Consider the following 15663-nt stretch of genomic DNA (forward strand, 5'->3'; position numbering starts at 1 on the left):
ACTGGGTGCTGGACTGGGACTCGAACTTGGGACCGCTGCCTTTTGTTGATCACTGACTGAGCTGTCCAAGCATGACTCACAACCCATCCTCAGCTTCATTTCCACCAGTGCCTCATTTAATACTTTCCAAACTTCATGGAAGTTCTCCTGTATACCTTGAGAAACTAATATTCCTGTAAGAACAAATACTCCAGAGATAAGGTTTAGCCATAACAGTGGGGGAGGGAGGGTAGGGGGGGACAGAGAGAATGCTTCCAGAAAGAATATTGACTCTGCAGCAGAGAATGCACTGATTTATAACTCCACGACAGATTAAAACTGTGTGCCAGGCCATGACACAAACCTGGGAAGGTAAATGATGAGGTACTGGCAGAAGTAAAGCTTGTTGTCAGTTGTGCTTCAATAGCTCAGTCAGTGGAGCACTTATCCATAAAAGGCAAAGGTTCCCGGTTTGATCCCCAGTCTGGAACAGAGTTTTAATCTGCCAGTTTCAAATGACTGCAGACTCTGCTGCAGAATGAATTCATGTGAAAAAGCTGCTGCCCATCTACAGGGACCATATATTGGTCTGGCTTCTCCATACATATCCTTCCAATGTAAGTCCATGTCCAATACAGCTGTGTGTATCTTTGAAGTGCACAATCTTTAATGAGGCACACAAGCCACCTCGAATCAGGAAGGCTCAAACTTCATGAGGGGAAAAGGGATGGGACGAGGATGGTAGGGTAGGGGTCAGGGGGAGGGTTGTTGCTGCTGCCATGTAAAATGTTGTAAATATTTTCAACTATAGCTCATTATGGGCAAATACAAAATTTCAAAATAACATAATATGTCAGTATGGTGAAGAAATAAAATTATTAAGGACTGAATCATATTTCATGTAACTTGTTTGAAGCTTCTTATTTACTACTATGAATCATATTCTACCACTTATTAATATTTTGAAAAGAACTGCTACTTGTTGATAACGAAAACATTTGACATTTTACCTTTTGCAATAAAGCATAAATTGATGATGTGAACAAAACTCTGAACTTGTTTTTGATTACAAAGGTTAGTATGATTTTTATGCATATCTGACCTTACAATAACTAATTCAACACTGCATGATTATTTATGATATCATTATCATTTTCACACAAGTGATGGTTTCTGTGCCTGAGGACACCTGTTTACAAATAAAACACCTATTGTATTTATAACATGAACTCCTTTGATTATTTAACAGTTGTGGAGGACTGCCTGCTGAATTTTTTTTAAAAAAAGCCTTAAACTAAATCTGTAGTATGAGTACACTCACATTCCTTTTTCCTAAGGTGATGTATCCCCAGACTTGGAAAGTGCCATTAGTGGATCGTCGAATACTACAGTTTTTTCCTTCTTCCTTCCACCAGAAGCTTCTGCTGGCATTCTTTGCGTCTTATTTGGAACTACACTCGTTGTGCCAAAAAGTTCATCTGAGAAATAACAATACATCACAGTAATTCCATGGAAATTCATTTAAATGCAAATTAATTGCATATAAAACTGTAACATTATACATGTTTTATCACAATAAAATAAAAAAGAAGAGAACCCAGAGAAGATATGAGTTTCATGGCTGACGGACAGTCAGGATGTTAGATAATAGGGCTTTAACTCAATTGGACAACGATGGGTCATGGAATTGGCTGTCGCTTTCAGAAAAAGACTTCATTTATTTACCTAAAGCAAGTCAGGGGAACTGTAGACATTACAATCAAGATGCTGAGAGGGTAATTTGAACTTTGCACTTTCTAAACACAAGTCTAGTGCCTGCACTGACTGTGGACAGCAAATTATCTTACCTAAATTAAAGTAATAATGCCAGGAAACCAGAGAGAACAAACTGATTGATCCTTTCTAGCAGAAAAATGAGCAGCTATTAAGTAAAATTGCACAATTTGGGGTAACGGAAATTCCAGGATGAAAAGTAATACATATCAAGAGCAGAGATCACAGCTCATCAAACAGATGAGCTGCAGGGTATTATGCTGCTATGGAAAAACAAAGGAAAATGCTTAGCTCTGGGACAAAGTGCTTCATCGGTGTGTCGACATCCGCCCACAGCAACTGTTTCGACTGACTTGCTGTCAACTGATCAGAGCCTCTTCTATTTAGTAAATTGGCATAAATCCCTCTGTTCACATGATTTATTAAGGTTTGCAATCCCATCTTGAATGAAAATAAATATGCTGTCTTTACAGAGACCAATTTATAAGTAATTCTGATATTTAGTAGTTAATCTCAAAATGATTTAATTGTGTCTTTCCTGGCACTGATTCTGCTTCTGGCATAATGCAACTATCCATTTAATAAACATGGCCTTCTACAATGATTACGTATCAACATATCTTTGGTACATGTAATGTTCATTTGTTCTCAGAGTATGAACAACCATATAAAACTCCGTTTACTAAAAACATTCAGACATGTAAGATTATTATTTTAATTAAGGATGTCCAACAGCATAGTTATCATACCGTACTAAGCTATTGTCTAAAAAATTTTCTAAATGGATCATCTATCCAAACTTTCTCATAATGAATCATGTGAAATTTTATGTGCCTTACCCACCTTACATGCGTACACATGTTGTCTCATAAAATATTTAACATGGCTCTTTAACAGATTTGCACAACTATGTGAACATTGGTAGAATGTGATGTGAAAACATTCTGTTAATACACTCAAATATCCTTTGTCTGACACAGTTTTACAACATATGTTACACATATCCCACTGTCATAAAAAGTAAAGAATAGATCCCAAGATAAGCTGAGGTGGTGCATGCTGCCTTCCATACAACACATCTTGTTAAAATAAGTTGTAACAAGTGGTATTCTGTTAGGTTTATAGACCAATGGTAATCACACCAGATGAGGAACTATGGCAGTGGGCCATGTCCTATTTTTAATCTCATGATGTCCACTTCTTTCCACTGGCATGAGTAGATGAGTAGCAACCACGTCTAAATGCACATGGCATTCTGCAAATCACACTCAAGTGCCTATAAAATGTATCTTCTGAAGATACATACCCAAGGCTCTTATCACTGATAAGAGTTTCAGTTTCTCCTCACATTTCCTGTAGTAGTGGCTGTCTCATTATCCACAAGCATCTGATGTAGCGAGGGACGCAAGCTGAGAGCGTGCCTCGGATTGGCCAGTACGGTGCACTCAACAAAAACATGTGTTATCACCAGTAGACTACCACAACTGCAGTGAGGAAGAGCCTCCCGACTCAGAAGAAACTTGTGAGTGGGTCTCATGTAGCCAATACATAGTTGCGAAAACACAATGGCATCTTTCTGAGAGGCCTGGAAAGATGTACGCCAAACTTTAGTGGACCCCTTCATTACTTGTAACTTGCTTTGGGTCATAGTAGCCTGCCATTCCAATTCTCAGTGCCTTAAAACATTGAGTCAAAGTTGTAATCTTAAGTCTGGGCCTGGTATTCTGGGCCCAGTATTCTGACATCAAGATGATCTCCTCCAGTGGCATCTGTAGCGAGACAGTCAGCTAGTTCATTTGCTAGAATGCGCATGTGGCTCAGTGCCCAGATGAAGGTCATGTCTTTCTGGAGCTGCAGAGGTCAACCAATAGGTCCTGGATGTTGGTGACCAAAACATTTTTGAAATAGTACAAGGATATCCCTTTTAAGCACCTCCTGAAGTCACTAGACCAGAAAGTTCGTCATGGGAAGGGATCTGATGTACCATTAAGCCTGAGATATGGCAACCAACTCTGCAGTGTATACACTGCAGGCATTCGGTACAGAGTCCTTCTCGTGTCCCCTTACATGTGCAAAAGCGTAACCAACTCTGTCGTTGACTTTCAACTCATCTGTGTAGATGAATACTGAGTTAGAATAAGTGTGGATGATCGAACAAAACTGGTGTTGGGTAAGATCAGCATCCTTCTTGAGCTGACAAAAAAGTAAACCCATATCACAGGACTGGGGGAGGGGAGGTGCTGAAGGTCCTTCAATAGAGTATCAAGTCAGATCCCAGCATATCTACCCAGTTTTCAGTGGTGTACAAACAGTTTGAACAGCTGGTTGTGGAGCAGAATTGAGTGACATGGGTGAGTATGCATCTGGCAGATAGTGACAGCATAATTAGCCAAAAGCTGCTGTCATCTAATCCGCAGCAATGGGACACCATACGGAAGTCCTCTGTTGCCAAGTGCATGCCAGTGTGGTGAACAGGGTTCAGCAAGTTCAGTATGGATTGTGCTGCCAACACATGGGCAACACATCCATTCCACTGTAACACCTCAGAAGAACTGCATTCCACAAAAAGTTACTAAGAAAATGGAGAGAATTTAGTTTCTTCATACGAGCTGCCTTGAGCTGGAGGACACGTGGCAGCCAAGTTAGTTTCTTGTCAAATAAAATACTGGGTGGCCCAAAAAGGATGGTCGGATTTGAACTGCGTAGTACCATTGAAAGGTGAGGAGGGGGGACCACTGCCGGCCGTCTGCAAGTCGGCCATTACACCCAGTTTGCCACGAGATGGCGCAGTGGACGGTCGAGCATCGCGTTTTTGCTGTGGAACAGTTTTTCAGAAATGATGAATCGTTTATTACTGTGCAACGATTGTTTCGACAACGTTTTGGTGTAGCGCGTGATGGACCCATTCCAGATCGCAGATCCATATCACGTTGGGAGACTGCATTCCGGACAACAGGGTCTGTCAAAAGTGGTAAATCTACAGGGCGTACGTACGGCAGTTACTCCACAGAACATTGATGATGTTAGAGCGTCAGTGCTGCAAAGCCCGCGTCGTTCCACTAGGCGTCGTGCTCAAACTTTAGGCCTCAGCCGTAGTTCGTTGCAGCATATTTTAAGCCGTGAGTTACAGTTTCACCCATACAAAATTATGATCACGCAAAAGCTGTATGATCGTGATTTTGAGCAGCGAAGACGATTTTGTGAATCAATGCTTGACATTTTGTACTCTAATAATGATGTTGTGCTTCTTATGTCAGATGAAGCCCATTTCCATTTAGACGGCTATGTCAATAAACAAAACTGCAGGTATTGGGCAGCAGATAATCCCAGAGAATTGCACCAAAAGCCTCTTCATAGTGCTAAGGTAACAGTCTGGTGTGGAATTTCAAGATTGGGGATTGTTGGTCCTTATTTTTTTGAGGAGAACAACGCTACAGTCACAGTGAACTCGAAACGTTACGTTAACATGCTACGTAGCTTTTTGGTGCCGAAACTGCGAGAGTTACATGTAAATCGAGATCGAATTTGGTTTCAACAGGACGGGGCCACGGCCCACACTGCCAATGACTCCATGTGTGTTTTAAGGCGGATGTTCCCCCACCACATCATCTCGCGTTTTGGAGATGTCCACTGGCCCGCGAGATCACCTGACCTCTCAGCCTGTGATTTTTTTCTTTGGGGATACCTAAAGTCAAAAGTCTACGTAAAGAAGCCCCGAAACTTAATTGATCTGAAGGAGGCAATCAGTGCGGAAATTATGGCAATTCAAGAAGAAACAGTAGTGAAAGTGATGGAAAATTTCGAGGAAAGACTTGTGGAATGCATCACCGAGGAAGGACACCATCTTCCGGAAGTCATTTTCTGTACATGATTTTTTGTGGTTAGTTCTTGTAATTGGGTGCCTGGGAGCATTTAGTTACGTAATTGAATAAAATTAATTTGTAAAACTGATGGAGTTATAGTTATTTAAAATGTGACCATCCTTTTTGGGCCACCCTGTACATAAGAATTGAAAAGTTTCAATGATTTCAAGTAAATGGTCACCAAGATAAATTTCTGGATGTGGATGCACAGTCTGGAGTCGGCAAAAATGCACAACTTGTGATTTTGCATGAGAAAATTGATAGCCGTGATTCAAAGTCCAGTCATGTACTCTCAAGGCAGTCCCCTGAAACTTGCACTCAGTGGTGCACAGTGATACAGAGGTATACTACGGACAAAGATCATCCACATACAGTGACAGAGAGACTGTGGGGGCCACTGTATTTATGACGCCACTGGTGGCAACAGCGAATAACATTACACTCTGAACCAATCCCAGAGACACTCCTGTTTCCTATACATATTGGTTGCTGAGAGTCGAATCTATGTGGATCTGAAATAGTGTGAGAAATAAGAAATTCTGGATAAAAATGGGTAAACTGCCCCAGAAACCCCTTTCACTCAGTGTAGACTGAACATGATGTCGTCCGGTAGTATCATATAACTGCTGCAGGTCAAAGAACACAGCAATTAGATGTTGGCAAAGACCAAAAGCATTGTGTACTGCAGATTTCAGATAAACCAGATGATCTGTGGTGGACCAGAAAGCCCGAAAGCCACTTTGGAATAATGGTATATGCTCTCCACTTCAAGGCACCAACAAAGACAGCAGGTGACCGCTCATGTGAGTATCTTATACAGCCCATTTGTCAGAAAGATTGGCCAGTAATTAGTTAAATTATGTGAGGCCTTTCCCAGTCACAGGACAGGAGTAACAATACCTTCCCACCATTGAGAGGGAAATTATTCTTTCTGCCATATACGATTAACAATTTCGAGGATATGTTTCATGCTGTTCGTACAAAGACATTTGAGCATTTCGTTGTGTATTTTGTCGGTTCCAGGGGCCGTATCTCATTAATGATACGCAGCTTGTTGTGCATACTGTTATGCCATTCTGTCCTCCAAGCAATGCAGAGCTTCCATTCAGTGAAAGGGGCACTGTATAACAGAAAACCATGTGCCCGGAAGGATAGCAGGTGGCACTCAGTGAAGTGTTTCTGGTTCATGAAATGAGGATGGTAATTACTACAAGTAGACACTTCAGCGAAGTGAGCTGCAAAACAGTTGGCAAGTACTGCAGGATCAGTGCAGATTTTATTGTTTACAAGTATGCCAAGTGCCCCATGGGTGGCGGATGGCTGCAAATGTGTTTGAGTTTAGTCTATACTTGGGATGATGGGGTTTAGGTTGGTTGGTTGGTTGGTTGGTTGGTTGGTTGGTTGGTTGGTTGGTTTAAAAGAGGGGGGAAGGGACCAAACTACGAGGTCATCGGTCCCTTGTTCCTAATAAAACAATGCCACAAGTGTGAGTATAAAATGGACGAGACATATAATACAAAATGGAAGAAAGGAAAACCCACAATAACGAAGGAAAGGCAACAAACCCTAAAAGGAACAAAAGAGGACACGAAAACACTGAGATGCTAGAAACAGAAGAGAGTAAAACAAGAAAGCAGATTATAGTGGCTGGCCGACCACAAGAATAAAAAGGTGCCACTCTGCAACACATTAAAACTTCCACCCTAAAAGCACTAGGGTGGAGGACACAGAGGGACAAAGGACATGCGCTAAAACCTACATAGAAGTATAAAACCCACTCTCACTCATAAAACTGTAACTAAAGCTCCTGCTGAGGCATTGTCGCCCAACACCGAAGGTAGGGAGCTGGGAAAGTTAAAAGTCTGCCTAAGAGCGGCTAAAAGTGGGCAGTCCAGCAAAAGGTGGACAACTGTCATTTCGGAGTCACAGCGATACAGAGGTGGGTCCTCGTGACAGAGTAGGTGACCATGGGTTAACCATATATGGCCAACACGGAGCCGGCAGAGGACAACTGATTCCCTGCGAGAGGACCACACGGAAGACTTCCACACATTCATCGTCTCGTTAATGATACGCAGCTTGTTGTGCATACTGTTATGCCATTCTGTCCTCCAAACCCTGAAAAACCTGCGGTGTAAGACAGAAAGCAAGTCAGCTTTGGAGATCCCCATCTCCAGAAGCAGTTTCCGCATCGCCTGTTTGGCCAGCCTGTCGGCAAGTTCGTTGCCTGTGATTTTGACGTGCCCAGGGATCCACACAAACACCACTGAACGATGAGACCATTCCAGGGCATAGATGGACTCCTGGACGGACGCTACCAGAAGATGGCGAGGTTAGCACTGGTCAATAGCTTGTAGGCTGCGCAATGAGTCACTACACAGCAGAAATGATGCGCCAGGGCGTGAGCGGATGTGCTCAAGAGCACGAGATATGGCCGCCAGCACTGCAGTGAAAACCTTGCAGCCATCTGGCAATGAGTGCTGTTCAATATGTCCTCCACAAATATACGCAAAGCCTACGTGACCATCTGCCATTGAGCCGTCAGTGTAAATCACTTCAGAGCCCCGGAACACATCAAAAATAGAGAGGAAGTGACAGCGGAGAGCCACAGGGTTAACGGAGTCCTTAAGGCCACGTGAAAGGTTCAGGAAGCTGCGGCCGTCGTGTACGCAATGGAGGCATACCTGATCGGACTGCAAGTAGAGGTGGTGAAGAGAAGGACTCCAGTTCAGAGAGAAGGGACCGCACGCAAACATCAATCATCAGCCCCGACCTGTGCCGTGAATGAGGGAGATGAGGAAGCCAAGTCAATTGAGTGTCAAAAACCAGTCCTAAGAATCAATATGTCTCCACTACAATGAGTGGATCATCATGAAGGTAAAGTTCTGGGTCTGGATGAACGGTTCGACGCAACAGAAGTGCATGACACACGACTTTGTGGCTGCAAACTGGAAGCCGTGGGCTAGAGCCCATGACTACACCTTGTGGATGGCTCCCCCGTGACACTCAGCAACACGAGTACTGGAGCAGCAATATGAAATGCAGAAGTCGTCTGCATACAGAGAAGGTGCGACGGAGGGTCCAACAGCTGCTGCTAGACCGTTAATGGCCACTAAAAATAAAGAGGCACTCAATACAGAGCCCTGCGGGTCACCATTCTCCTGGTTATGGATGGAACTATGGGAGGCACAAACTTGGACATGGAAAGTATGCTGTGACAGGAAGTTTTGGAAAAAAATGAGAGCAGGCCCCGGAGACCCCACTCATACAATGTGGCAAGGATATGATGTCGCCAGGTCGTGTCGTATGCTTTATGTAAGTCAAAAATGACAGCAACCAGGTGTCGCCATCTGGAAGGCTGTTTGATGGCAGACTCGAGGGACACAAGATTATCAGTGGTAGAGCGACCATGGCGGAAGCCGCCCTGACGTGGAGCCAGCAGGCCACGTGACTCCAGGACCCAACCCAACTGCTGACATACCATACATTCCAGCAGCTTACAAAGAATGTTGGTGAGGCTGATGGGCTGATAGCTATCCACATCAAGCAAGTTTTTAGTGGGTTTGAGCACCGGAATGATGATGCTCTCCCACCATTCCGATGGAAAGACGCCATCACACTAGATCCAGTTGAAAATGACAAGGAGGCGTCGGTTGTAGTCAGATGAGAGATGTTTGATCATTTGGCTGTGGATCCGATCAGGCCCAGGAGCTGTGTCAGGGCACTGTGAAAACACACTGAGGAGCTCCCACTCTGTAAATGGAGCGTTATAGGATTCACTGCGGCATGTGGTGAATGAGAGGACGTTCCCTTCCAGCCACCATTTGAATGTGCAAAAGGCTGGGGGGTAATTCTATGATGCTGGTGTAAAAAGCTCCACATGCTAAACGCAATCCACAGTGGTGGACAGAGTCGATACACCGAACAATAGACGGCTGAGCAGAGGAGTAAACTATGCTTCCATAGTCCAATTTTGAGTGCACTAAAGCGCGATAAAGGCGGAGAAGGACCACTTGGTTCGCTCCCCAGCAGGTACCATTCAGAACATGGAGGGTGTTGATGGATTGCAGACAGCGAGCCGAAAGATAGGAAACGTGGGAGGACCAGCACAGTTTTCTGTCAAATGTAAGTCCCAAGAATTTAGCGATGTCCGCGAACAGAAGGTCGACAGGGCCTAGATGAAGGGAAGGTGGAAGAAACTCCGTACAACACCAAAAATTGACACAAACGGTCTTACTGGGAGAAAAGCGGAAGCCGGTTTCGATGCTCCAAGAGTGGAGGCGATCGAGACATCCTTGAAGACATCGTTCAAGAAGGCTGGTCCACTGAGAGCTGTAGTAGATCACAAAATCGTCCTCAAAGAGGGAGCCCGAGACATCGGAAAGGAGACAATCCACAATTGGATTTATGGTGATGGCAAACAGTACAGCACTTCGCACGGAGCCCTGGGGCACCCTGTTTTCTTGGGAGAAAGTACGGTAGAGAGTAGTGTTCACCTGCACTATAAATGTGCACTCTGTCATAAATTCACGAATAAAAATGGGTAGCAGACTTCGAAAGCCCCAAGAGAACAGTGTGCGGAGGATGTCTGTCCTCCAACAGGTATTGTATGCTCTCTCCAGATCAAAAAATACTGCTACCATTTGGCGTTACCTGCGAAAATTGTTCATGATATAAGTAAGAGAGAGCAACAAGATGGTCAACTGCAGAACGATGCTTTCGGAAACCGCATTGGGCAGGTGTTAAAAGGCTTCAGGAATCCAGCCACCAGGCTAAACGGCAATTCACCATATGCTCCAAAACATTACATACACTACTCGTTAGAGAAATGGGACGAAAGCTAGAGGGGAGATGTTGGTCCTTTCCAGGTTTCAGAACAGGAACGACGATAGCTTCCCGCCATCTCCTGGGTAAAGTACTGTCGGTCCAAATTCGATTATAAAGGCGAAGGACAGAATGCAGACTATGGTATGATAAATGCAGCAACATTTGCACGTGGACACCATCTGGTCCTGGGGAGGAAGAGCGAGAAGAAGAGAGTGCGTGTTAGAGTTCCCGCATGGAGAAAACAGTAATATAGCTTTCGCTATTTTGAGAGGAGAAAGCAAAAGGTCGCACTTCCGTTGCAAATTTCTTCGGGAGAAAGGCTGGTGGGTAATTTGAAGAGCTCAAAATCTCAGCAAAGTGTTGACCCAATGAGTTAGAAATTGCGACTGGGTCCACTAAGGTATCATGCACGACAGTGAGCATAGAGATCGGGAAGAAACTAGGTGCACCAGATAACCGTCGAATTCGACTCCAAACTTCTGAGGAGGGAGTGAAGGTGTTAAAAGAGCTAGTAAAGAAGTCCTAGCTTGCCTTCTTGCTATCACGGATGAAGCGACTGCATCGCGCACGTAACTGCTTATAGCGGATACAGTTGGCCAAAGTAGGATGGTGGCGGAAAACGCGAAGGGCACGTCTCCGCTCGCTTATTGTGTCGCTGCACACCTCGTTCCACCAAGGAACTGGGGGGTGCCGGGGCAAATCGGAGGCATGGGGTATAGAACGCTCCGCAGATGTAAGAATAACTTCTGTAACATGAGTGACCTGATCGTCGACGCTAGGAAAGTGACGGTCATTGAATGTCACTAGAGACAAAAAAAGTGTCCAATAAGCTTGGGCAAACTTATAGCGTCTTGGGCATATAGATGGCAGTTGTGGCTGCAATCGAAGGATACATGGAAAATGGTCACTCGAGTGTGTATCAGCAAGAGCGAACCATTCAAAGTTCCAAGCTAACTGAACAGTACCGACCGACAGGTCCAAATGAGAGAAACTTGTCATGGAGGCAGACAAAAATGTAGGTTCCCCAGTGTTGAGGCAAACACGATCCACTTGGTGGAAGAGGTCAATCAATAGAGAGCCTCGCAGACAAGGACGCGGAGATCCCCAAAGCGGCTAGTGGGCATTGAAGTCCCCAACCAGCAAATAGGGGAGCGGGAGCTGACCAAGGAGATGAAGGAAATCAGCTCTTGCTATCGGTGAGAACGATAGAATGTATATGGTACAAAGAGAGATGGTGTATCCAGAAAGAGAAAGACTGACAGCAAAAGCTTGGAAGGAACTGTTTAAGGGGATTGGGTGATAATTGACAGTACCATGGAGAAGAATCATAAGTCCCCCCTGTGCTGGAGTGCCATCAACAGAGGGGAGATCAAATTGGACTGACTGGAAATGAGGGAAAATGAAGAGATCATGGGGACGCAGCTTTGTTTCCTGAAGACAGAAGATGACTGGCGAGTAGGATCGTAAGAGGATTGACAATTCATCCCGATTGGCTCTAATGCCGCGGATACTCCAATGGATAATTGACATAGGGTGGACAGAAAAGAGAAGAATGTTACCACAGTTGCACTCAACTCAACGACTGCTGAGAGCCGGCGGCCGACAGTATGGAACGGCATTCAGTCAAAGGCAGAAGATCATGATCCATGGGTTGTTTGGGGACGGCTCCTGCCACCAGTGATCGGCCGGTTGATTGGCCGCCAGCAGTGTGCCTTGGCGACACGGAAGACGGTCGAGGGCGGTTACCACCAGGTGGCACTGTAGATGAGACATGCCATGGCAGAGAAGGAGAGGAACTTTGTTTCTTGTGAGCCTTCTTGTGAACAGGATGTTGAGATGAGGGAGGAATTGATGGTTGTGAAGTCAGGGTACGTAAAAAATCTTCGCGAGTAGGCTCTTTTTTGGAATTTTGGGTGTCTGATTTTGGCGCTCGTGATTTAGCAGGAGCCAATGAAGGGTGAGCCGTAGAGTGAGCAGGTGATAGTGGGGAGGTTGAATGGGCAATCTTTGCACTGGCCGATCTGACAACCGTGGCACTAAAGGTGAGATCACAGCTCTGCGTAGCTGCCTCCTTAGTAGGCTGAGCAGATGCAAGGACAGTGCTATATTTACTTGCTGGAGGCACAGTGGGCTTTCGACTGGCAAATAACTTATGAGCAGCAAACGTACACATCATTTCCTTCACTCTGATTTCCTGAATAAGCCGTTCATCTTTGAAAATAGGGCAATCTCTACAGGAAGCAGCGTGGGCACCCATATAGTTGACGCAACAAGGGAATGGAGGTGGACAATCACCCTCATTGGCATCCTTGCCACACGACGGATGGAAATGCCGTAGGATTGTAAGCCTCTGCACAAAAATCACTGTCCCTGTGTGTTGAAACAGCCATGTCAGCACAGCCACCATTAAGTTTGATCCATTTCAATGCGTATCAACCGCCCTGATAGCACTCATTCCGATCACAGGCTCTCCCCCTGGACACCACCCCATCGAAGCAAAGGCCACCTGGTACCGTACCAGTTGCCTGAAGCCCTGAAGCCCTGGTATCCCGAAGTTGACAGGCACCTGCTCCTTTGCTGACACAGGTAGGTTACAGCTCAGGCAACAGCATTGCAATCCCTGTATTGTTATGGGGCTACCACTGAGAGGGTACATGACAACCCCACCACGACAGACAGGCTTCTGCTTCATCCACTTGACTGGTAGGTGCGAAAGATAACAGCATATGGTGGAGAGTTAATGCACCACATTAAGACGTCCTTCCCCAAATGACCCGCACTTCTGTAAAATTGGGAAAGTGAAGGTCAAACCTATAATGGGGACCAGAACTTAAAAAGCCAGAAAAGGTGATGGAAAAAGCATTATAAAAAAGTAAAGGAACAAAAACCTATGGAAGTCCAACATATGGCCACAATACCATGATAAAAAACACAACCAAATAAAAAGACTCCTATTAGTCACCTTTTATGATAGGCAAGGATGGAGCGCGGGTCAATTCTAGCCCCCAACACCGCAGGTGGATGGAGTGATATCTTTCCACCAAATATGTTGGGGTTGTTGATACGTTTTATCCAATGTTTAGTTTTTAAAGATGGTGTGATTATTTTGCATCTTGATAGGTAAATGTGTACCTCTTATTAAGATTACATTTTGCTGCTACTGATTATTTCACACTGGGCATACTACAGGATTTATTCAAACAGCACAGCAACCCTACCCCTTTGCATGCTGTAAGTTAGTTTTGTCTTTCCAGTGGAAGTTACAGCCTTCAACACAAGAGTATCAGCATCATGGAACAGAGTTGCTTGTAAGCAAACACATGTAGCATAGCATCCCCCGTTTCACAAACTTTATTAAAGTATAGACTGCAACTGTTTCTTGAGGAGAAAAAAATGCGGGGAATAAAGGTAATTAAAGAGAAACCCAAAATGAACCAAAAGACTCTAAGACAATACAACTATAAATTTTCGTCTCCCTTCACTATCTGAATAATTTCTTTTATCTCATCATACATTTCATCAATTTCTTCGTCATCGGTACAGCTGGTTGGCATATAAACTTGTACTATTGTAGTGAGTGTGGGTTTAGTGTCTATCTTGGTCATAATAATGCGTTCACTATGCTGTTTGTAGTAGCTTACCCACACTCCTATTTTTTTTTTATTCGTTATTAAACCTACTCCTGCATTACCCCTATTTGATTTTGTATTTATAACCCAGTATTCACCTGACCAAAAGTCTTGTTCCTCCTGCCATCGAACTTCACTAATTCGCACTATACCTAACTTTAACTTATCCATTTCCCTTTTTAAATTTTCTAATCTACCTGCCCGATTAAGGGATCTGACATTCTGCACCTCGATCTGTAGAATGCCAGTGTTCTTTCTCCTGATAACGACATCCTCTTGAGTAGTCCTCGCCCAGAGATTCAAATGGGGGACTATTTTACCTCCGGAATATTTTGCCCAAGAGGACGCCATCATCATTTAATCATACAGTAAAGCTGCATGCTCCCGGGAAAATATTACGGCTGTAGTTTCCCCTTGCTTTCAGCCGTTCACAGTACCAGCACAGCAAGGCCGTTTTGGTTAGTGTTACAAGGCCAGATCAGTCAGTCATCCAGACTGTTGCCCCTGCAACTACTGAAAAGGCTGCTGCCCCTCTTCAGGAACCACACGTTTGTATGGCCTCTCAACAGATACCCCTCTGTTGTGGTTGCACCTACAGTAGGCTATGTGTATCGCTGAGGCACGCAAGCCTCCCAACCAACGGCAAGGTCCATGGTTCATGGGGAGGGATGTATCTATAGTTATAGCTAATTCACTGCTTGGGGCAGAAGTATGTAATGGTATGTGACAAGACCAGCATGGTGGCATTGTCTCAAAGTATTTTGAACAGCAAAATTAAGGGCTCTGTCCAAAGAAAGGAAATCAGGAAACCTTATGAACAGGGATGGAAGCCTCAGTTTAAATAAGTTTTTTTATTTAACATTTGATATATTAAGAGCTGACTGGTCATCTTATCAGCTAGATTTGGTAACACCCTGGTAATGTGAATTGCATAGAAAAGTAAAAGTATAGAAAAACAAATGCACATCGTAGGGCATTTTGGATGTGATATTCAAAGTGTTCGGTAAGTAAGAGTCAGACACCAATTGCACATTACAGTTTTAAATGAAGCCCAGTCAATGAGTACACAAATACTATCTCTTGCAGTACTGCAGGTACACAAATATACACTTCAAACAAAGTTTTGCATCACCCTGGTTCCCAGAACTACTGAAGATAGATGTTGTCTATGGATATTGTATCACAGACATAGTCCTTTTGACTGTGAAGAGATGTCACTAAACCTGCCCAAAGATGTCAACAACCATGTATGAGCAGCACCTATTAGACAGAGGGGGTCCGACACCTGATCAGTTCCAGTCATTCCACCAGGAAGGAGGTACATAGCTCCTGTTGTCTGCAGTTCAACCGTGCCTAGACATTCAATATCGCGGTTCGATCACGTCCACATTGTTACTGTAGAGAGACAGGAACTGTCTATGACATGCCTCGCTCAGGCTGCCCAAGGGCTACTACTGCAGTGGATGACCGCTACCTATGGATTATCATTTCCTAAAATATGTAGCATTTAGGTTAGTGCCTCAGGTATACACAAGTGAACAATTTGGCATCAGAACTGTGTCTTCTGGTGCAGATCCTACTTTTTCATTAAC

General features: G+C 44.3%; 1 protein-coding gene across 1 annotated transcript in view; it reads right to left on the bottom strand.

The window, feature by feature from the left end:
* Nucleotides 1-15663, bottom strand: part of LOC124544941 (WASH complex subunit 2) — a 154707-nt gene that overhangs the window by 14451 nt on the left and 124593 nt on the right. Inside the window, exon 14 of the mRNA XM_047123688.1 lies at nt 1301-1457. Within this exon, the coding sequence (XP_046979644.1) occupies nt 1312-1457 (146 nt within the window). The 3' untranslated portion in view covers nt 1301-1311. The remainder of the gene's footprint in view (nt 1-1300; nt 1458-15663) is intronic.

The sequence above is a fragment of the Schistocerca americana genome, chromosome 8 (genome assembly GCF_021461395.2).
Source record: "Schistocerca americana isolate TAMUIC-IGC-003095 chromosome 8, iqSchAmer2.1, whole genome shotgun sequence".
Lineage (NCBI taxonomy): Eukaryota > Metazoa > Arthropoda > Insecta > Orthoptera > Acrididae > Schistocerca > Schistocerca americana.